Raw genomic sequence first — 24,455 nt, 5'->3', positions numbered from 1 at the left:
TTGTTCACTGTGTAAGACCTCCTAGGAGCTGGATAGAACTCCTGACTATGTATTCTAGTGAGTAAGGGGAAGTCTGTCTTGATATCTAGAAGCAGCTAAAGGCTTATCTTCACAAGGCAGAAGTGAAGTTGGGTGCTGTAGGCTCACAGCAATATTCTCTCGTATCAAGACCACTGAGTATTTTCAGAATCATGCCAACAGCAGTTGTAATACCATACCTTACATGCTTGTAAAAGTCTTTCACTTAGGAAGGAGGGTCACATTTCTTCTGTAAAAATCAAAAGAATTCCAGTCTCACTTCCGAATTTGCACAGAGGCAGAGTAGCTTTCATGTTAGATGCCAGGTATTGGGGAAACTGGGGAGGGAGTCTGCTAAACTATAATTTTAAACTAAAAGTAGAGTAGCTGCTGTTAGATTTAAGCCCTGAGACTGAAAAGTAATTTGCAAAATTAACAAGTTCTGAGTTAATGCTACTTGCTAAATGAAAGTTGTTATAAATCTGCATCTGCTTCTCAAATTTTTAGGAACTACAAGACCAATAATTCAAAGTAAATACGGTCTTTTGGCTTTTTCTTTCCAAGGAATTTAGGATGTGAAAGTGCTTTGATTGATAGGATTTTCAGTCTCTTGTCTCATTTAGTATAATCTTTCAGTAAAAAGTCCTGCAAGAAACGTTCTGTAGTTATTAGGGCTTGGACTTGTGTAGCTTTCCAGTTCAAATGTATCTGGTCAACTAAAGTAACACTTATTTAAGATCTGTTCCAATTCTAGACACTGCTTCCAAACCCAAGATATTTGCTATCAGGCATTTTTAGTGGCAACACTTAGAGCACAAGCTGGTTTAAAATCATACCTTAATGTTTTCTATCTACTAAAGCTAAAGCCCAGTTTGACTATATTCTGTGTAGCAGTACCCCTCTTTAAAAATATACATACATTTTACACTGGTGTCATAGACTAATGTCATAGTGCTACTATTATATTACAGCCAAAGTCTAGCTGTTCTGCATCTTCACTGTATTTGCTTCAGTTGTACTGATAAATGTAATTTTTACAGTTCTGTGACAAATCCAAGAATTAGGGATATATCAAGAAGCTTTTATGATTTTATCATAGGTATGTCTCAGACATAATTTCAGAGCTCTGTGGTACTGGGGAAGTGCAGGTGGCCTTTTTGAGAAGAAGGCTGCCCTGTTCCAGACCCAGCCACGACAAGCTGGCACAGCAGAGCCCCTTAGACAGGCTGGTGGCAGCTCAGTGATAACCCTGGAGTGGTCTATACCTGATGGAGAGGATCCACACTGAAGCAGTTCCTAAAGAATTGCAGCTCCTTGGAAGGAGCTCAGGATGGAGCAGGACAAAAGGGTGAGGAGGGAACAGATCACCTGTTACAGGCTCACCCCCCACCCCATCCTGCCACCATAGATGGGAGAAGTGGCAGCTTACAGAGGGGTGGTTTCAGTCCTATACTACCCTACTCTCAAACTAATTTATTGCCATTTCAAAGTAATCTTCATGAAGTCACATCTCTTGTTCCTGTGATGATAATAGGTAACCGTTTCTTATCTTGACCCACAAGTTCTTCAATCAATTTTTCCCCTCCTCACAAAGCAGGTAGCCAAGGTTAACCCAGCCCTCCCAGGAACTGGTGACATGGGGAAAGCACCACATGCAGAAAGGGGCTCCCCCCACGCTACCCAGCATCAGTTAAGCTTGTTTTGTGCTGTGCTAGTGGTGTGTGTCTCAGATCCACTGCCTAAGTGTACCAAAGAAAACAAAACCCTCCACCTTCTCAGACATTGCTTTTTAAAAGGTCTGTATAATTTATTATGGAATTTGAGCTTTTAGCCATTAAATTACAACAACAATGCATAACTTGACATTCTTACAACTGTACATACACAATGGAAAAGACAAGTGCTTAATCCAAACAATGCAACCGAATTAGTTCAAGATTACAATAAAAGACTGTTGTGAACAGTTTTTGACAGACTAGCAAATTCAAATAATTCTCTGCAGGTATTTGTTTATAGTCGAAATAAGTGGCTTCAAAGTTTTGGAGTTAAGCTTCAGACTAACAAAATGATGGAAACTTACTCTGCTCTTCTGAATTAAGGAGATGCTCATTTAAAAATGCAGTAACATTACCATGTTTCAGATGGTGAAAAGGAGCTTCAGGTCCAATGGAAGTATAATGGACAGTCTCAGGCAATGCACTCTTCACACAAATACATGCAATTATAAAGGCATTCTATTTTAAAAACTTTCTTAAATCAAATTTTGCAATACAGTAGGATATCTGAGGAGAGATCAGGACCCATACTGAACAAAACCAAAAGCCTTCAGCTTGATTTGTGCACTTTTAATCAATTCCAATTCTCAAATCTTCACATATCACCTGTGAGAGAAAAGAACACATTCAGTAAAGATAAGTCTCAGAGACATGTTACAATTTTTTACAGGCATTCAGTTAAAAAAAAATTAAGCTGACATATTCCTTTTCAGGAACTGTAATTCACCATGGCCCTATTATAAAACTGCATCCTTTCAACTTACCCAAGGGGACAGTCTTATTGGACTCTGCCCAACTACAATGGGCTGGTTGTAGAGGAACCTTGCAGGATAGCCAAAAAACCTGAATGACCATTCCCAAATCAATAGGTAATTAAAAAACAGCTTTGCACACTTGACAAAGGTGTTGCAATGGTTTTTCTCTGTGCCAGTTGCAACCTAAACAGGACCAGAATTCCCAACAGGCCAGCTTTGGCAGGAATATACTGGTATGCACTTGATTAAGTCAGCATGGATTAAAGGCATTTCCACTGTAGGTAAATTATCCTACAACTCTTCCAGTAGACCTCTAAAATCTAGCCCTAATTACTGGCAACAAGACTAACTACTGGACTACATTCACATGCAATGTGTGGGGTAAGAGGCAGGGGAAAGGAGTTACTGCTATCCTATCAAACTTCTCTAGTACATGCCAAGAATCTCCTCCAAGCATTACTTAGAGCCAAAGAAGAATCCAGTCTAGCAGTCATTAGAAAAAGAAAATCCAGACTTTCCAGTTAAATTGGTACTGCAAGTAATTAAATCACGAACATGCTTTTAGATCTGAAATGTCTATGGTTCATTTTTCCTTGCTATCAAGTCTGAAAGACAGTTTAGACAATTATTTACTACCAAGTTTTTTCCAGTTTGCCATATGTAGACTATTATTAATAAACTAAAATTTCTGAATAAAAAAGGGCGTCCGGTTTTTTCTTTAAGACAGGAACTCATGTTGACATGTTCATAGCCCCTTTTGTAAAAAAAAAAAAAAAAAAAATTACATCACTTAACTTCACTAAATTTCTTCCTAACAGAAACAGCAGCAGTAGCAAAGCCATATCAATTAACACAACACTAATAAAATCTATTCCACAAAAACCAGCATCCCCTAGTCCTGCCAGGGATTCTTCCCAAGTGATTTATTCAGCATCACCATTGAGGGATTTTAGACTTCCTGTGGGTTCTGCAGTTTAGCTTTTTGTATAATGATACCACAGGAATGCCTCCAATAAGCAGCACTCTGCCTGATTACAGCAAAATCTAACAAAGGGACAGAGGTGTCCAAGACAAGTTCCTGCATGTTTTACCTAAACTGTGCAGCTAGGAAGAGAAAAGTGATGAGGGCAGGGGGAGGCAGCAGGAGCCCACAACACACACAGCTGCAGCTCCCACACTAGACAGGACATGGCTGAAGCAGCAGAGGCAGCTTATAGCTTCCCCAAATGGAAGGGAAGGGAGTCAGGAGGCACCTACCCTACAAAAAGGGGTGAGGGGGAGAAAAAAATCACTCGTTAGTTCTGATCTTCATACAAGCTTTTGGTAGGTAAAGTGTCAGAAACTAGCAATACCAGTTTGATCCAATTTAGTGGGGATCCAGATCAGCAATACAGGTCTGTGCACCTGTATTTACCTACAGCAGCCTACACCCATTTACTCAACGTAACAGATAAGCTGGAACAGCAGGTCCTACGCTTCTTGTTTCTAAGCTTCTCTTGCTACAGTTTTAAGCTCCCTAGATTGTCTTTTTCCTGCCCTGTATTTTTCATCCTACCTCTCTTTTTACTAATGCATGTCAGCTTTTTGACTGAGGTCAGACTAGTGATTCGCTTCGGATGATTTTTGTCACTGTGCTTCCAAGGAGAGCAAACTGCTTGCTGGAGGCACTGCAATTCGGCCTTTTGTCATCACTCCTCAGCAACACAGCTGGCCTCACAAGACTTATCTGTATCAAAGATCAACTATGTGCAAACCTATTTGACTGAAACAACTGTAACTATTTTCTGAATGACTGAAATGAAACAGGTGCAATGGCAGCATGTGAAACAGACCTCAGGAGTCTTCACACTCAGATATTTTTTTAAGTCAGCACACACCAGATTTTATAAGCACACTTTTCAGTTTGCAGGTTTCTTAGCTTTTCTTCCATCTTTCTTCCAGATCTCAGATTTAATTCTTAAGAAAAGCTTTTGGTTTTAGAGGTATTACATAAAAGCTCAAGTACTTACCACAATTCTCCTCTCCAGAATGAATACTGTGCTGTAGGTATCAGCAAGACACAATCCACAGACTGACAACACTTCTCTTGATAACTTCTCTTTTGGTTCCTCCTTGAGCTAGAATTTAAACCCTCTCAATATTTACTACATCAATGTTCAGTTTTGTGTTAAAGAAGAGGGAGAAGACTTAGTTTTTAATATTGAAGAGATAGTTAAAAAGGCAGTTCTGGAAATGTTGATAAGCTTCTTTTGGAGACGTAAGTGTCCCTACACATTGTCTGCTTTAGTTGTGGGTTGTTTATTTATTTGTTCAGTTTTGGAGATGGCTGGTCAGTCATATTCCATTCTCATGTGCTTCTTGTAAGATAAAGTCATCACAAAAACTTGCACCTGCTGGTGACATCAGAACTACAACCTGACAGTTTTCCAGTAAACCTAAAAGTTATACTCCTACAGGGAAGAGGCAGATTTTTTAAAGTAGGCATTAGCAGGAATTTTTTTGAAGGAAATTTAGGGTGAAACATCTGCTCTGCAAAGTTCAGATTATATTTCCCCCTCTGTCATTTCTGGAACATTCATTTTAAAATTAAAAAAAGAAAGTTATTGCTTCTATTGAAGCTCAATGTAAGTTAGAAAAAGAATTGCATATTTTCTTAAAAACATTCCAAATATACATTTTAAAAACAAAATGCACTCTAAAACAAATGTCTAGTGAAAGACACTGTTTTAAGCAATCTGTAGCAACAGCTTTACAAAAGAAAATTGAGGAATGTAGCATATTATTTATAACACGACAATGCTAAAATCCTAAACAATTTGCTTAACACCCTTAAGTAGTGTTTTAAATATACATATTTCTTTACAAAACAGTTTAGCAATTCCTTATACCACTTACAGTATATAAATATTTGAGTAAGAGGTCATAATGGGAGATGCCAGGGTTTATATGTACTCTCAGATGCTTCAGATTTCTTAAGTGTTTTACTATAAGGCACAGTACTGCTAATCTAAAAGAAAGGAATAAAAGCTAATGGCAAATCCAGTCAAAACTCCTAAGATGGAATATCCAGGAGAATTCCAGCATCTCTATGCAAAGGAAAAGAAAAAGCAAAACAAACCCAAACTTTGTATTTCTTAAGAAATGGTTTCAATTTGTACAAGTGGGGCAGGATGGGAACAGGAGCAAGAAGAAATTATGTAAATTCTTATAAATAGACTAATAAATATATTTTAGCCATAATTAGCCCTTTACCTCTGTTTTAAGATTGAAAGAGGTAACCAGTGTGCATATACTAAATGTCTACATGCTCAGCACGTGAAGACCACCTAGCACAACTTATTACTGCCAAATTCAGTATAGAAAGCTAGCAAGATGGAGGTTTCCCTTTCTCAACATCCACGCTGAGTAGAACACCTTACAAGATAGAATATGTATTTGTTACATGTTGCAAACAGCAATTTTTCCATCACAAGAAAAGGATATGCAACATATCCAATAAGTTATTTGATTCTTTCAAGGTTAATGTCTATTCTGAGAATATTCATCTCCAATTACAACAGTTCAGAACTTTCAGAACATTTTAATAGTCATAGCTTGTAAGTGTTCTCCATGTGTACATATTGAATGTAAATAGTGCATCCAAAATATTTAACCGTTACACATTCTACATTGTTTTCACTGCCTAGTCTTCATCTTTGTTACAGCCCTCTGGAACACAATGACATTGCAACAATGCTTACAGAAAAAGGGTTATTGCATTTTTTTTTTTTTTTTTAGGATGAGACATCCAGAGGAGATTTTATAAAATCCTCCTGTGTACAAAATTCTTAGTTATTAGCCCTTTTGGAACACCAGCTAGAAAAGTTTGAAAGGTAAAATAATTTACATTGTTATTTTTTTCTGTTCACTAGACAAAAGTCCATACTAATTAAATAAAAAATAATAGTTCTTCAACAGTCTATTCAAGATATCTTCCATGAAGCAGTTCAGTGGGAATTTCCATTAGATAGATGTTCTCCATGCCGGTTATTACTGGCATCCACATCTAGAAATCAGGAATTAAAAGAAAAATTGTTTGTTGTTTTACCATTTTAATATGCTTTATCTGTTACATTAATCCATACTCTGGCAACAAACTTCATACTCATGTGTATCTCAGGTTCTTGAGACTCTCTGGGTAATCCTCTAAAGACACTGCTTAACATCTTTCTTTCCCCCACATCCAGTCATTTCCAGCTTGACAGAGTTCCTTGAAAATCTGCTTGTATTTTTTGAAGACCAGTAGTGACACCTCTCAGTCTGCTCTGCACTGCAATACTAACTGTTCACACCAGCTAGATAAGGGCTTCTAATGCAATATCTAGTGCTAAGATTTGTCCAGTGAAACAATGAATTACTTACCAAGCAATGCTGTGGTTTCCCCTGCGTCCTCTTTTAAGCTGGTACACTGCAATACAGACTCATTAGTGGAAGAAGCTGACAATTCGCTTACTTCGTTTCTGTCATCATCTTGCAAAGCAATACTCAGACTTCCGACTGAAACGCTGCCACTTATGGATTCAGGTATTGGAACTTCAAGTACATCTTCAGGGTCCCCCTTCAAAATTAAACATATTTAACTGTCAGTTTTGTCTACCATCAGACATCAACATTCCTCCATGTCACCTTTTGTAACCTCACCTTATTGGAAAAAAGACCATTTTTTTAGCTATTACATGTGCACTTCTGGGAATGGTCTTGATATTGTCCACTTTCAAGGTTATTGTCTGACTGCAAGAAGGAAAGCCAACCAAAAGAAAAGCCATTTCTCCAAAGCCACCCCAAAGCCAAGAGTCAAACAGGAAGAATCCACCCAGTCAGCCTTTTGGATGGATTACTTCAACACTGTAGCGACAGTATTGCTGAAGGTTAGGAGCAGGCTCAGCACATACGAAGTCCCACTGAAGAAACCTATTGATTCTTTGACTTTGCAGAAGTCTCCATGTTCTGTTTTTTTCACTATAGTAGTTGGCCAAGTTTGGTTTTTTTTTTTACTAGGATGAACATTTACATCAGAACCAAATTCTCTCCTCCTCTACCACCAGCCTAACTTTAAGTCTGTTCCAAAATCACAAACATACAGGCTTGTCACTTTGCAGGAATGCAACATCTGTATCACAGGCAAAGGGATCTATTTCACCTATTATATAGCATGAGCTATACAACTCTGAATTAATTTTCAGAATGGATCAAAGTCCTATATATACAGTTGTTTCTACAATTAAACACACTACCTTCATTGCCATAGATATACTGATGTTATTTATACACAAGCAAATATATTGCAGTTTAAGTAGCTATCCTTTTTGCTTACTAGCAAGTATTTTTCCCTTCCTCGAGCAACTAGCAAAGGCCCATCTTAAAATTTAAGGAATTCTACGCTGATTCTTTCTTTAGCATCAAATCAGCATAATTTAAAACATATTGAATTTTAATGAGCTATAGACATTCTACAATTGAATACAATCTTTACATCTGCAGATGGGAGGGGGCATTAATGATTTTGGTTTCCAAAACTTAAAACAGTTAAATAAGCACTGAATCTACAAAATTTAGTAATGCTCTACAAGATCAGTCAGACGTGCTGAACTACAGTTCTTTCTCTCATAAAAAATAGCATAATAAAGAACTGGACCACTGAAGTCTGCTCTTTACAAAAGCCACGTTATAAGACTTAGTGCTTTTTTTCTACTTCAAGCCTTTAAATATGTAAAAGCATCTGAAGTATTTGTTGTCCATAACTAAAAACTGAGCCTTGAGCCTCTCTGCAGAAGGTTTAGTATATTTCTATAAGGCTGCATATTCTTTTCTGCAGGTTCAGAGTGAAGTGCTGAGAGAAGCTGCCTTGCTCTTTGCGCTTCTTTTCTACACATCAGTAAAAAAATTCAGGCAATCACTCTGCAGACTAGATCGGGCAACCTGGATCAAACTGAAAACTATGCTAGAAAAAAAATTCCTGAATGGTTTCCCACATTAGCTTCAATGAGACTTGAACGATTGATGCAAACACAGAACCCATTTGCCTCATTTCATTAGTAAAATGAACTGGGTTTGTCTATTTAACATAATCCCATTCAATCTGCTTTCCAAAAACCATTTTAGGTGAAAAGCAGAGGAGTTATTACTCTTCCTGGCTGGGCTTAGTACCAGTATCCTCTGCAACAGCACAAATTCAGAGAATATAATTATTCTGAAGGTTCCAGTATTTCAGTTTCCAGCTTGTATTCAAAAAGATAAGTCCTTCTGCATATAATACAAGATACATCAACCCCAAGAATTGAATGTGAGCAGAAACCAAGCTGCTAATATAACAATCTTAAAGTAGCAATAGCTATTCCACATGACAAAGAGATTGCAACTCAGGTAAAGTCTGACTTAATACACAGAAGCACCAAAATCTGGTATATACATATTACATAGCAAGAGTATTGTCCCCTTTAACAAAACAAAACAGTAGTTCCTAACACTCTTCCACAGATCTGGTAAGTCTCTGCAATGAAGTAAGAGACAAGGTGGTCAAAACATAGACCTAGTGTATGAAAGGGAAGGCCCTGAAACCAAAAAACAAGCTCTATTTTCTAGAGATCTCTGTAGAGGAGATAAGAGAGGTACATTCTTGCCTAGAGCATTTTAGTGGAACTCAAGACTATTTATCAACAGTGACTGAGTAACCTACCGCATGTGTCTTCATCTCTCTTTTCTGGTGCTGTCAGAAAGAAATGAGAGCACATCATTTTCTCTACTTAACCAATTTCTGGTGAATGTCTTTAGGAAGGTTTTAAGTACCAGCTCATTTACAGGGATAAATCATGGGACATATGTGGAAGTACACATACACTCTATGTAGAAAAACTGTAATTTCTTCCTCTGAATCACAGTTCTCAACAACATTAGATATAAGTTCTAGATTTATTTAATTCAGTTACATTTTTGCAGCCTGAGCAAACAGTCTCACCTCTGTTTCAAATTCCTTAATATCATCAGCTGGAGATAGAAAAAAACAGATTATCAAAGAAGATTCATAAGCTGCTTGATATATTTAAGTTCTTACCCATAAAATTCCCTTATTTTTCTAGTTCTCATTCAATTATTCTTTGCATCTTTTCCCAGCTTCTCAAGTCTTGTCAGATAACAGCTGCTCTCATTCTAAACAGTTACATGAAGTCATGCTTCCTAGACTGTACTTCTACTTTGAAGATTAAAGTAGTGTGCAACATACCCAGTATCCCAGAGCTTTGATAACGTCTAATTTACACATTGGACAAGTTCGGTGGTCCAAAAGCCAAGGATCAATGCATGTTCTATGGAAAATGTGCCTAAAGAAAAGAAATGCTCTTTAGAACTCACCATGAAAGCCACATATCCCTCCTTCAAACAGTGTGCAAGTTAACACATAAAAAAAATAAACCTTTAAAAATAAAAATTTTCAAAAAAAAGTTAAATTAAAAAATTTAAAAATAAACCGTTCCTTTACAATCTTGACTATTAGCTGCTGCTCAATTTACTAGTACAGCTAGGGAAACCTTCTGGCTCATGCCACCTTTCTGAAGAGGAGATGCTAATAACCACAAAGACACCATGCAGTTATCAGTTCAACAGTGTACAGTTCTAATTTAAGCAAGCTCTACTTTACCCCTACAGTTCTCCCACTTGCTCCCTTGCCCCCATGTACATATGAAGTGTTATGTGGTCTCACAGTGCCCTTTAACATTTAACATACAAACTGCAGCTTCAGCTCTGCCACCAGAGATTCAGAAGAATAGGAAATTTATCCCATTTCTTCAGAAAAACATGCTAAAGAGTAAAGAATAACTATGACAACTTACTTGCATGGCAGAATTCGGACAGTGTCCTTCAGTTTGTAGTTCTCAATACACACAGCACAGTTTTCCACATCAACATCTAAACCCTAAATATGACAACACATTTAAGTGTATTACATTCACACTTCATTACAGAACAAGCTTTGTGTAATAGCTTCAAAGAATGCAAAATATATTAAATGGTATAGCAAATAAAAAAAATCTGCCTCATTTAATTTGAGATTCTATCAAGAGGCGATTTGATCAAGTTATCAAATAGTAAAAGCAGCCAAAGATTTTCTGATTTAAATAACTATACATGGCATCCTAAGTAATTCATTAAGTCTCACACGTTGGCTTTGTTCATGGGAGCACAGGAGTGTTTCAGTTGAAGGTAGCTGTAAGATGAAAACACTTTAAGAGATCAGCACAAATCAAAGTGCACAATCTAATTCTGAACAAACGGTCCCAAAGATTTCCAAGAGCAGGAAGAGATTTTTGGGGTTGAATACTGCAAACCTCTTCTTCACCTTTTTCTTTCTTCTACCACATCCTAGCAAATATTCCTTTATAGCCAGAAGAGAACACAAGTATTTAATTTAGTTTTAAAACCTTTCTCCAAGTTCACACTACACAGAACATAATTTCCCCATTTCTACTTTTATCTAAGGGTTAAGTATCTTTTCTAACAGGTCTTACTGTCTTCTTGAAACCATGCTTAGAGTTGCAGTGTAAATATGATGGATAGCTCCAAATACAAGAAAAATAATCCAACTTTAATTGGGCTGCATAAATTCTAAGTACTAGAAGAACAGACAGTGGGAAAATTCCTCTGCTTTCATCCCCAAAAAATTAGTATTTGTGATTTACAACTTACTAAAGCACTTCAGTTTCAATACAAACATTTAAACTAATTAATTCTGCAAGGAAACTTTCAAGTTCAAGGCCAATACTTCCCTCCTTTGCTAACAATTTACACAATTAACGCCTTAAATTCCCAAGTAAATCACATTAAAACTGTTCTTCATGTAAGTAAAGTTAAGAGAAGTGCTTATTCTATAACAAGTTATTTTTTATTCTGTACAAGAGGCAAAATCCAAGCGCACCATATGCAGCACATACTCAAATGAGCGTCCATTTTACAATAATCCCATAAGCTTCTCAGGAAAAAGCAACATGATAGTAAATACACTTTTAATATATGACCTATTTTTAGTTAAATATCTCAGCCTCAAGTGGGGATAATGAAAGACTGTATTGCATCACAACAAAAGAAACAGACTCCTTTTTTCTTTAAATATTTCCTTTCAGCCATTTAAAATGTACATTAACAGAGTAGACGGAACAAATGTCCACACAAATTTATATTTGTTCATGAAAATACCCCTGCATCAGTAAGTTACATAAATTTGCTGATAGCAGGTTGATTCAAATCACATTAATGAGCTCTATTTTAGCAGACAGATTTTAACCTTATCTCATTCTACTCTTCTTAATGAGCATGGCACTCATAGGAATAATCAGCATACTGTATAACAACAAATTCCCCCATTTTATTTACTTTAGTCAAGGGTCTATTTATTGGAAGAAACTCCCTGTATACTGCAAAAATCACACAATACAAATCCTATTTGGAGGATTTTACTGGACATCAACTTTAAAAGCGGTTAACATCCTCCGTGTGGTTTTTAACACAGGTTTCATCATGACCCTTCTGTGTCCCTTTCTTCCTACACTGACATTATGCTTTGATAGTGCTTTACACAGGCTTGGGTTCAATTCTGTCTTTCTTGACCTCTAATGTCGCCATTGTATGAACTCAAGTATGAATATCCCTCTGTTCACAGCATGAAATATATGCTCAACTCCATCAAAAAATAATCTAATTAAAAGTAAGAAATATTTGTAATACAGTATTTAAGCATGTTGAAAGCACAGAAGGAAAAGGCAAGGAAGTTCAAAGACACTTTTGGGATATTTTAAGTTTCAAAACCAATTTACTAAATGAAGGACATATTCTCTGTAGCACATGACCTGAACAGAACAGCTTCTGCTGGACTACTGCTTTTAAAGTTTTTACATATCAATGTCCTTTCTCACTTTGATTTTATTCATAGACTTAAAAATAACCTAATTCTTGTTTTGCATCTCCAAGTAAATCAGTCCTTAAATAAAAAACTCATCAAGTAAGACAAGGGTTGAGGGGAAAAACATTCCTATGTAGCAGCAGAAATCTAGACAGAAGCTAATTTTGCATCGAGGATCAGCACTCCTGAAACTCCAACTAAAATATTTTCTTTCAAAATGTTGGCTTTTTCTACTTCAGTTATTCTAATACAGCTGAGTTTAGGCCGTATGCTGTCAAAGCCAACTTCCTGAAAGCTGCTTTAATTTTTAGATTAGCTTTATTTCATAACATAGAAATGTATTTTAAAAAATGTATGCTTCAGGTTAAGCCTACACAGCTCCTTAACATATTATATGTCAAAAGATGAAACAAGTGCTTTATTTTTGAAAGCTTTTTATATTTTTAAGGCCTTCTGATCAATAAGATGATGAATGTTCTTTTAAGAAAACAGATTACATCAGCTGTAAGAACTGTGCGGAAGTATTTTGCAATTCACTTGTTGATGTTTTCAAGTGCTGAAAAGATAACAATGTTTCCTCATCTCTATAGTACCAGTCCCCTATACATTCTGTATAACCAGATCTTATTTGCAACAAAGAAGCCTTAATTTCATAAGTAGTTCAGACTTGACTCCTTAATTTTAAATTCTGCCTTTTAAGCATAGGCCCTGACATAAGCCTAGAACTGTATGCCACGCTGCAATTATGTTGTGGTAATTTTAGTTTAAATTCTCTGAAAACATTACAACCATTTTTAAAACTTACAGCAATAACCAGAGACACTGAATTACCTTTTCTCCACGTTTCACTGTATGCAGCTGAAGCTGACTGATGGCTCTCTTGGTTTCTTTCCTATGTCCCTTGAAATAAGATTTTTAAGTGTTAGTATAGCCAGTAGTTTCAGGAATTACATTTCAAAGTTTTTTAATACTTTCCACGTGGATTACTGAGCCTTCTAAATGTGTCTAAAAAATTAAGTTGATCTCTGTGCAATGAATTTGTTTATGAAATATTTCCAGGCAGCAGATGTTCAGTAAGTTGTGCTCCTGAGGCTCCGTAAGTGCCCTGCTCGCACGAGCAGCCCCAGCCGTGCGGGGATAGCCGAGCACACCGGCAGCTGCAGCCCCGCATCCTGACTGCCGGCATTAAGGCCCTTCCCACACAGGAAAGCTGAAACCCGTGTAGGCTGTGGAGGCAAGCAGAGCTGTAACAACAGCCGTATAACCAGACCTTCCAGTTCAGCAAGCCCATGAGCAAGCACACTGTAGGTTTTGCACCAGCCTGGGAGAAGGTGGAATCCTGCCAGGCAGCCTACAGCTGACCACCAGGTCAAAAGGCTGCTTGTAGCTATTAATACTTCCCCTCAGTTAAACACTGTCTCCTGTACTGGACAAAGCTTTGCACTGAAAGGACACATTATGCAAAGGAGATGACAAGAAAGGCTTTACAGACATGATGCACCATACTGGACTTCTATGCAGTATAATTATCCTTAGAGGGGAAGCGAGAAAAGAAAGCAGTACTGTAGTCCAAGACAAAGTGCTAGCTACTGCAAGAAACTGAGAAATTAAACACTCCCAGTTGACAGATGCTGACCTGTCTAGCAGCAACCCACAGTAAAGAAATATCATAAAGGAATAAAAAAACCCAAACCCATAATGGCAGCTTTTCTCTGTAAGAATTATGATGACATCTATAATTTTACAAATTTTACAAATTTATAGTACTGAAAATTGTCATTTTTTAATTTTTATGGTGTTAAAGATAAGTAGTCTGAAAGGTCTCCCAGAAATGGACAAAACCAGCAGCAGAAGCCTATTCCACCTTCTCAGGTTTTTCTGCACAGTCCTGCTTTCATCTTCAGTAGCAAGGAGATCTTCCGTAATTTTACTGCTAAACTAATATTAGACTAAATCTTAAGATACCCATCTTCACTTAGCAGTTACACTGCAGCTTGCTTTAAAGCATAACATATTTCACTCACAAGTTTTAGTTTTAATTGAGTCTGTAAGCCAAGCAAAACAAGATTTGGATTAGAAAGTGGCTTTTTGTTTCCAAAATTCCTTTAAGACTCTTAATAATACATCTCTACTAACATCGTCAAAACATTTTCCAGCTTTGTATCATTTTTATTTTCAATGGCTATTTTAGAAGATAAAGTATTGAGAAAAGGGCATAACCTTCTAATGCTAGACAGTTTCATTTATTTAAGAGGCATTCAGCTGACAAGCACTGGCAAAATCTACTGCCATTTGGATGACAATAGCAAAATCCTATTAAGAGTCTGTGGCACAAGTTTCTTAGAAACATCACATTCACATCCTTAAAACTAAAGTACACGATACAATGTTTCATAAAGCATGTGAACTTTCCTCTGTGTGAACTTTTAAATATAAAAGGCAACAGGAAGAAGCAACTTTCTTCACCAAACAACTGTTACAACACAGAAACACATCCCTTTTCCTATAAATGCTTCTCAAAAATTTTGTTTTCCCAAAAGTATTCTCAGAAAGTAAATGCTAAGATTTAAAGCTTAGTAAAAAAGACTCCAGGAAATCAAAACTTCAGGGAGACCACAAGGTTAACCAATACAAAAGTCCTGTGTGTTATCCTCAGTAATTGAAAAGAGAAATTAAGTATTTTCCTAGAAGAGTCATCTAAGTCCTAAACAGAGTTCAGACTGCTGAAAGCAAACAAAAATCCCTTCCTTCATCACCCAAAGCTAGAATCTACATCATCAAGGAAAAAGCAGAAGTCCACATGCTAAGCACTAATTGAAGCAATATTTTTTCCTGAACTGAGGATAAAAAAAAAAAAAGAACCTGCAAACAGTAGAGCTGCTGATGATCATGGAAAAAACCTAACCTATCTGCAGTAGCTGAAAAGGAGAGGTAAGTGCCATTCTAAGGTATTTTCAAAATTCACATGGACTTGCATCATCAACAACTCCATATAAGTTGCCCTCTTGATTGCAGGAGTCCAGAGGTCCCCTTCCAGCCTAAACTGTTCTATGATGAAGTACTTTCCTCAGGGGGAAAAAAGTAAAGCCGGCCTTTTTTTTTTCTTCTAAGTACAGAAATGTGAGAAGGGCAAATAAGGAGCAAAATTACTCCTTCCAAATCTCCTCAGTACTCTCACTCTTCTCAGTACCTTGAGTAGCCCAAGAGAGCTGAATCTCACCACACACACACCTTCTACTCTGCTATAATTCAGTAACTCTACAGTGGAGTTGTAGAATCACAAGTACCAAAAGTAGTTTTCATAAAGCTTTAGAACTAAAAATTCTACCCTGAAGAACTTGTAGGTTTTATGAGAAAATTTAAAAGAAACAAACTTACCATGGTCTCTTTCCATTAAAAAAGTCTGGTTAGTGAAGTTAGTACTTTCAAAATTAAAACTACTGAAGAATGAAAATAACTTGCCATGTCAAAAGGAAGGAAGTTCAGTTAGGTGACAGATCACATAAGAAGCTGTTGTTGACAAGTGGCTAAATGTATTTCTCATTACTTCATATGAGCATCTAATAATTATAACTAGTCAAACTTGTGATGCCAATTAGCATAGTGCTTATTAGCCTCACTGACTGCTGCTGAGCAGCTCTCGGTTGGCAAAATAGGAAGAAGGCACAGATCTTCAAGAATGCTCCAATAAACAATCAAAGTTAGGCAACTGATTTGACAGGAGAAGGAGGTCAATACTTTTAAGTGCCATTAGCTCCATTTACCTGGTTTCCAAACTGTGATCCCGTATAGAGGAAACGCTGTATATAGTAAAATATGAGCCAAGCAAGTGATATAATCATCATGGTGATGAAGGCGATGGCTACAAACACAACTGATTGACCACTAATGTATTCTTGCACATGTCGTGTGCCAACAACAATACTCATTGTTACTGGAATCCCTCTTCGTACTGGCTCCAATATCTCTATTCCTTTTGGATAGCCAACCATTATCACCACTGTATTTCCTGTTCCTGTTGGAAGGAATAAAAAAAGAAAAGAAGTCAGTAGTCACAGTAAAAGTGTAGGCATTCTTGCTTGAGGGTAATTTGCCTCTTCAGTTAAGATCAGCAAGTAAAGTTATAGGAAAGCCTCCAGTGCTCTTTTTCAGGCACAGCAGAATTGATAAAAAATTTACTGGTAAAGAATCCTTTATTTACTTTCAAAAACTCTCAAGCACAAGATAAAGCTCAACAGATGCATCTTTACTGCTCAAGGCCTATAGTCATCATTCCACAGTGAAGTAAGATGTGGAACCATGTGAAAAAACAGACAAGTCACACACAACTCATCTCGAAGCAGCTTAAGTTCTAGCTTGCAGCTCAGGAACAGCTGGTCTTTAATTTGTCAGCGTGGGAATTTTAGTTGCAGATGGAGACAGTATGTGAACATCATAGAGAGACACTTCAATTTAGTTTGAATCTGAATCTTTAGCCCAATTACACTGGATATATAAACAAAAGAGAAAAAGATTCATAAATTGAATAATAAATTGAATAATAAATTATTTTAAACTTTAAGCTTACAGATTCTTTAATACTAAATATTCAAAACGTAATGAGACTTCATGACAAGGACTTGTCAAGAAATACTTTGTGACTCTTTTGGGACCAGTGAACAAAAGGATTTTTCTAATGTATTAGATGTCTAGAGCTCTCAGTTCATATGAAAGAAACCTAATTTCAAAAAAAACCCCAAAACCTTTAGGCAATATAATGCCACCAAAACCAGTAAGATACTATCAAGACCAACTAGCAAAATCCAAAGACCTCTGTGACTAGTGTTTTACTCCATTTTTTTTTTCTGGAAGAATACCCAGTATTCTCAGAAATATCTAGCCCAAATAATACAAAACAAATTACAAACAAATGTACCTACTAAAAATGTCACATTTTTCACTGTTCTGTTCTATTTTTATTTGAATAGTTCTTACTTTGTGTGTACCAACACTGCTGCCACCTCGGTAAGTCACAGCTTCATAGTTTACTTTGCTCTCCTGCCTCTGAGAAAAAGTGAAACTAGTCTTGATTCAGAGAGAAAGGAAGAAAAAGAGAGGCATTTTCCTAGCTGAAAATCTAAAGCTGTAATGTTACAGCTACCTTTTCTAGATTCACAAAAGACTACCTACCTGCAACAAGATCTCCTCCTGAATGGTTAAAGCCTCTTTCCCTTCTGGATGTGTTAGATTCCTTACAGAGAAGCTATGCCAGAAGAAATGGCTTCCTTATTTATAGCATCACATCAAATGGGGATTTTCAAAACTCAAAGCTGCATTCTGGCCTCAGCCACCTCTGCCTACTAAGACAAAGAGTTATTTGCCTGAACTATTTAAACCAAATTCCTTTATTTGAGGAAGGAAAAAAGCTGTCAGGCTGTGACAGCTTTTCAATCTGGCCACTCTGCTATCAAGAAGTTTGCAGAAGTTTCACTTGTGTATGTAGAACTCTTCCCTCCATAAGGCATATATAACTTGGTCTGGATGAAAATTAAAAGTTCCAGGCATTAGCTGAATAAACCTCCCTTCTCAACTTCACCTTAACACAACCATCTCACCTCTGGTCACCCACTCTAAGAACCACTACACCCGTATCTACCAGATCCAGACCCAGCAAAAAAAGGATTTTCCTAAGAGGGTCACAGTTACATCAACTTGTGCCTCCCCTCAGGCACCCCACTCTGCTCACCAGCAACATCCACCCCATCTATGTTGCCTTGCTTGGTGGGTGTGCTTGGAGACACAAAGCAGTGAAGCTGAGGACAGACAGACAACAAGCACCCAGGTTCCACTAATCAGTTCTGCTCACCAATAATGTGTCGATCCACATGATACCCCAAGTCCAAGCATACTACAACTTGGTTAATTAATATTGTTCTTCTCTCTGAAACAGCACAAAAGCACTACCAGAGAGCCTCATGAATCTCAGAGAAGAGTGTGAAACACTCTGCCCTCTGACCCTGCACAACTCCACAAGGAGTAAGCAAGCAAAAAAAAACATATGAAAGTGGGAATTTATCTTACATTGCTAAGAACTGCTATCCCTACACCCAAATTGTGTCCTTCATCAATTGTAAGAGTTACAAATAACAGGAGGGGTGCCTAAGGACAGCCAGGGAATGGCACAAATTTGTTGGCAAGATTTACGTGGTTCATCCAAGCTTAAGAAATAAAAGGAAGTTTCAAGATTAGAGGCAGCCTGGATTTTTAATCAGTAAATTTCCACCTCAGTCCTGAAATCTTAAGTCAGTTTAATCCTGCTATCTGATTCTCTGCACTATTTCTAATGCTGAAGTATTTAAAAACCCCCACAATAGTAAGTATTGTCCTTCTCTGCTTTGTCACCAGAATGCCCAACCATCAGACAGTTATTTCCTTGAAATGAAAGTCAGGCTACTTTTGCACAATGGCTGCTAGACAGTGTGACACCTTCCACTTTTAGAATTAACATAAGCATACCATACATTTTTAAATGAATACCCATTAAAAGCATTTTAACCGTTTTAAAGATTTGGTGATGAACCTGCTATAAAAAAATACATGCAACTAAACACAGAGGCCTTGAAGGTCATGAGACAGAAGGGGAAGAAGACAAGAATAATTGCAATCCATGACTACAAAAGGAACAAGAGCAGTCTCAGAGAAGCAGTTGCCCTGAGCAGCCTGTAACACTAAGGGTTTTAACTCATTCCTTGCTAATTTTAGCCTGCTGTTCTGAAACTCATTATTCAAAGACTGAAATGATGGTGAGTCATTCCATCAACTTCTTCAACTGCCACACAACTCAGATACCTCAAATCACATTTATAAAGAAAATTTCAAGAGTCACATATATGCATCTACTGAAATCACGTTGTATTGGCTTTGCCTTTCTATAACCTTCTAGTTTTACAATAAATAATCACATTTTTACTTTGCTAGAGTAAACAACTTTTTTTTTTTACATTTGATTGATGCTTCAGTAAAATTGGGTCCACTTAAAATTTGGTCTGTGCTTTTTAACATTATCAGGGCTGGCAGATCCTTAGGATACTTGCAAAAAGGGGCAAATTTTGAACTCTGAAGATGAAGGTATGTTTCCTGACAGTGCAGACAGTTTACTGCTACCACTCCCAGTATTTTCCTGCAAAAGGAAACCAGCACTCTACTGATGAGGAAGAAGTAGGACAGGTACAGATCTTGATTGCAAGGCACACCAAACTACATTTATTTCCATTCATGCTAAGAGATTAAGAAGATATTTTTCTGTCATCCGGAAACTGATCACAGACACACCCTACTTTTTGTCCTCCTGAGAAATGTCAGACAGCTCCCAGAGTTCCACCATCTTAGTAAAAATGTTTAAGGTCAGTCCACTGGTTTATTTAAGCATAGGCACCCTACTAATACTGCCACAACTAACACCAAGTATTCTTTTTAGCTCCTGTTCCAAACATATGCTAACAGTACACTAACAATCCCATAACAAGCTTTGTCTTGTCCCCAAACACATCTCACCTAATCCCTGGTGCATGTTGTATTTTCACCTGCCTCAAGGAGGATATATAACCACTGGTATATATATTCTTTCCACCTGAGTGCCAAAACATATGCACTTTTATCTATAAGACAGATATAAGCAGTTACTCCTGCTTCTTCAGAACAGCATTACTAGCTCAACATCATAGAGTCATGTGTTACTAAAGCTAGCCACTGTCCTTTCAGCAGTTACAGTACCAGAAACTTTCAGTAGAAAACAGCAGTAATACAGAAATTATGCACTATTTGAGAATCCTGAGTAGTCCTGCAAGCAGTGTAACAAAGAGTTGAACTACATGCCAAAATAACTCTTAACTCTGCTGCCTGGAGATGCCAAGAACTTATAGAATCATGAGCACAAAGTAATTTGCATCTGTTTTGTTCAATATATGTGCATTAAAAAAACATGACAATGGAGGAAAGAACTAGTTAGATGTATGTTGGCAAATCAAAGACCATTTTCATTATGTAGCCAGTCATACACTCAAATTAAGTCCCAAGCTTCCCTTAAATCCACAAACCATGAATTAAAGCCCTAATCCAGACCTACCTCAAACTATTACAGCCACTGCCTCCCATCCCTGCATTTCAAGCAAAACTGCATTTCATTCCATAGTCCATGATAAGGTAACTTATGCTCTGATCAGGATCACCAAACCCTAGCTTGGGGGGGATACAGAGACAGTTGGGTGCCCAGCATGAAGTGTAGCAGGAACACTATAGAACCAGAAGACCCTGTTTTCCTTCCATTGCAATATACCTCTGCCTCCCCCTAACTTCTGGACCAGAAGTGAGCCTCTGACGCTCCTTAGTCTGGTCTCTACAACACTCCATACTTTGCCTCTCCAGATTCCTCTCCAACCCACTCCCAGCTAATATTTAGGTGCAATATTTATTTTGGTTTTGGAAAGCGATTTGAAGCTTCTGTATTGTATTAAGTTCACCATCATCACCAAAAATGAATGGAGTTAGGACTGCCTGCCAAATCTGTAAAACTGAAGTCTGAATTTCTGTCGTTCAGATTCAGTAAATGAAGTACAACTCCCCCAGTCATTTGGGTAAAATGAGAAGTTTTCAATAGAAAAATCTTCCCAGCCACACATGAAATTGTGCCACTATTACTTTCCTCGAGGAGAGGAGTCATCCAGCATTTTGAACAATGTAATTTGGACAGAGAGCAAAGGCTTGAAATGAAACATATCAGTAGAGTCACATTTGCAGAACCTTCTTTTGGAAGAAGGGGGAGGATTTCAAGGCTACATATTGAAATTCTCGACTTTCTTGTTCCAAAACTTTAGTTAGAATGCCTACTCACTGCACTCATGAAGATTACAAGGTGAAAAATACAGATTATTTGGAACATTTGTCCTTTTTTAAGTGCTTTGACACCAGCTATGAGAAATAATTTCTTCACCTAATCAAGAACCTTTCTTTTAACTCAGGGTGAAACATGCCTAAAAACACCAAAAGACAACCAAAAAAATAGCACACATGTATCACATACATCCCAGAAAATTCAAAGGCTAGGTTTTCCAGGAGAATGAAAAGATGGCACTGAGATCACAAAAGCTGTCTATCACCTTCACGTAATTTGGGCTGCATCTCTACCAGCCATAACCACTGTTCCATCTCACATCATTTGCAGTGCCACTAATTGCAAACGCATTAAGCGGATTTTACTTATGCATGTAACTCCACTCTTCAGTAACTGCACTGCAGATTTCCCAGAGTATTTATCCTCAGCACTCCTCCCAGAAGGAAAGCTTGCTTCCTTATGTGCCAGTTCACAAATCCCTTCACAGAAATGAAAATGTAGATCCTGTAAACCATAGCTTTACCTTGCACATTCTTCCCTGCCAGTCTTCCACAGACCTTTCCATCATCTCCCTTCAAATAGCCTAAGATTTAAAACACTAACAGTACCTTTTCCCTTTATTCCCAAAGTGCACTGAAAGTGTTTAAACATTTGCATGCCTGAAAGTGTCAACCATGAAGCAAGCATTTGTGACTACATCACAGCTCGTAATTATATTCCAATATATTATAATCCCATTCAAACAATCATAAGGTCAAACCTGCATTTATGAAGTCAGTATAAATACAAATGTATTATTGTATATATGCACTATATTAAATCACACACTCTACATAGGTGGAACTTTCATTAGCAACATTCTGCCAGTTCAAGGGAAAAAAACCCAACAAGCAGCAGCCAGAGAGCACTTCTCTTTACACCACTGGCAGATGTAACTGTACTAGTGAAGTCCAAAACTGAGTATTAAGCCCAAGAAGGTCTTCTGTAGCACAAAGATGACAGCAGAAAAGAGAACATTCTAAAAAAAAAAATTTAAAAAAAAGCAAAATGGGAGAAGCAGAAAAAAATTCAACAAAAGAGCAAATAATACTTACGTACAATGGGGAATGGAGAAGAATGAGGGAAAAGAATTTGTACTGATTGGCCAATACAGGGTGAAAGCAAAAAAAAAAAAACTGTTTCAGATGAAAACAGTATTACACAACAAAGTATCTTAATCACCACCTAGGATCAAAACCAAAGGTTCATTTTATCTAGAATCTCACCTCCACTTTCACAGTGAACTAAGAATATGAAATGGGCCAGGCTGATCTCAAGCAAGCAGTAGGCTAAGAACAAGAATCATGATTCCAATCCCCCAATTGGTGCCACTGGGTATTCCAAGAGATTTGTTTTCCAATAGATAAATCACAAGTGCAATAGAGCAACAGTTCCCTAGCTGAGATTTCCAGCTCACTACACTAAGAAAATAAGTTTGTTTCCTTTAGAAACACATTACGGCTTTACTTCATCCAAGTCCCTGGTCCTTCCCTTCCTAACAACCAGGAATGAGAGCCCAGGCACTAATAAACTCATTGTAGCAAAACCAAGTGAGGCACACATTTACAGAATTTTTTACTTAGTTTGCCTTGTCTTCGCATCCTCCTCTGAAGACCTTCCAGTTTCTTAAAAAAATGTACAAAAGCAAACAGATTTTACTGCCAAGGTTTTTTTTTCACCTCTTTGATTTAAGCATTTAATATTGTCATAACCATAAAAATTCAGCAAGTCTTTTGTGTCATAGCCCAAGCAGGGACTGTGGTAACACAACATCTGGATTCCTATCTCGGCAAAAATCACAGCACCTTTCTGCAGGCTACACAGCAGCAGTAGGACGCTGAGACAAGCCAACATCCTTCTCCAGGATTCAGTTTTCCTAATGCATTTGCGAGCGTTTAAGGATTACCTGACGCTTACACCTCTCACTCGCAACAGACCTGCGCAGGAGAGGACGACAAAGCTATTACAACAAAGCCTGTTCTAAAGCTATCTTCAAATAGCTACAGCTGTACCTTCAAAAGCACCCGAAGGCATCCTCGGGATATCTGGTGCGTTTCCACACGGCCTGCAGAAAGCGGCCTACCTGCGACCGCTGTAGCAGGGTACCAGGCAAAAAGGTATCCCTAAAGGAAACGCAAGCCTCCCACCCCAGTCTGCCACACGACTGCCGGTCCCGATGCGGCTGTGCCGCATTTCCTCCCTGACGCCCGGCCCGTAACTTGGGAGACACAAGACGGTCCCGGCTTTTTTCCCTAGCGTGCCTTACAGGAAGAGAAAACAAAATCGCGGTTTTCTGTACCATTTTTGCAGGGATTTCTGCCTCCCTACATCCCCATTCCTCACCGCGCAGAGCCGCATCACCGATGCGGGCCGGCGTTAGACAAAGCGATCCCCCCGACCCCTCGGCGAGCGCGGGGAGCTCACCCAGGTGGGACATAGAGACGGTGCTGTTGCCGAATCGGGCCTCGTTGTAGATGACCACAGCGGCCGCCCGCTTCCGCGCCGCGTTGGTGACCTTGTCCTTGAAAGTGCAGCCGCCGCGGGCCACCAGGGCGATCCAGGTCGGTGGGTCACCCTCGGGGGACCCGCGGCCACCGGGAGGCAGCGGCACGTCGTAGTCGGTGTCGGCGGCGCAGCCCTCCATGTGGCGGGGCGAGGCGCCGCGGGGAATGCCCACATGGCCCCGAGCGCTCTCCTTGGGCGAGCTGTCCCCGTAGCGGCCGCTCTCCGTGCTGCCGTGCACCGTGCGGTTGCTGAGCGGCTCCACGTAGGCCGTGCTCACCCACGCCGTGTACCACTCCAGCGCCCGGGCGGCCGCGCACGGCGGCGGCGGCACCCCCAGCGCCACCAGCGCCGCCGCCACCAGCGCCAGCCGGGCGCGACGCACCATGGCCCGACCGCCCCCGCCGCCGACAGGAGAAGCGTGCGCAGGTCGCTCGGCTACCACCGCCGGCGCGCTCTGCCCCGCGGCCGCCCCGCGCCGCGCAGGTACCCGCGGTGCCGCCCGGGGCGGAGCCCGCCCGCCGCGGCTGAGGGCGAGCAGGGGGCCGGGCCAGGCCGCCCCGCCCCGC

The 24,455-nt window shown here is 38.9% G+C and overlaps 1 protein-coding gene and 1 non-coding gene across 2 annotated transcripts; both read right to left on the bottom strand.

Moving 5' to 3' along the window:
• Nucleotides 1-1,800: 1,800 nt before the first annotated feature.
• On the bottom strand, nucleotides 1,801-24,418 carry RNF149 (ring finger protein 149). The gene is made up of 8 exons (XM_041468366.1): nucleotides 23,809-24,418; nucleotides 16,241-16,491; nucleotides 13,308-13,376; nucleotides 10,414-10,496; nucleotides 9,807-9,903; nucleotides 6,950-7,145; nucleotides 4,558-6,593; nucleotides 1,801-2,399 (listed from the first exon to the last, which is right to left on the bottom strand). Exons 1-7 carry the CDS (start codon nucleotides 24,272-24,274, stop codon nucleotides 6,535-6,537), a joined length of 1,221 nt encoding a protein of 406 aa, XP_041324300.1. The 5' UTR covers nucleotides 24,275-24,418; the 3' UTR covers nucleotides 1,801-2,399; nucleotides 4,558-6,534.
• LOC121354176 lies at nucleotides 4,136-4,248 on the bottom strand. The gene has a single exon (XR_005955240.1). It is a non-coding gene; the product is annotated as a small nucleolar RNA SNORD89 (small nucleolar RNA).
• Nucleotides 24,419-24,455: the final 37 nt, after the last annotated feature.

This window comes from Pyrgilauda ruficollis, unplaced genomic scaffold (assembly GCF_017590135.1).
Source record: "Pyrgilauda ruficollis isolate IOZ18807 unplaced genomic scaffold, ASM1759013v1 scaffold22, whole genome shotgun sequence".
NCBI lineage: Eukaryota > Metazoa > Chordata > Aves > Passeriformes > Passeridae > Pyrgilauda > Pyrgilauda ruficollis.
This window is presented reverse-complemented; position numbering and strand designations above follow the sequence as displayed.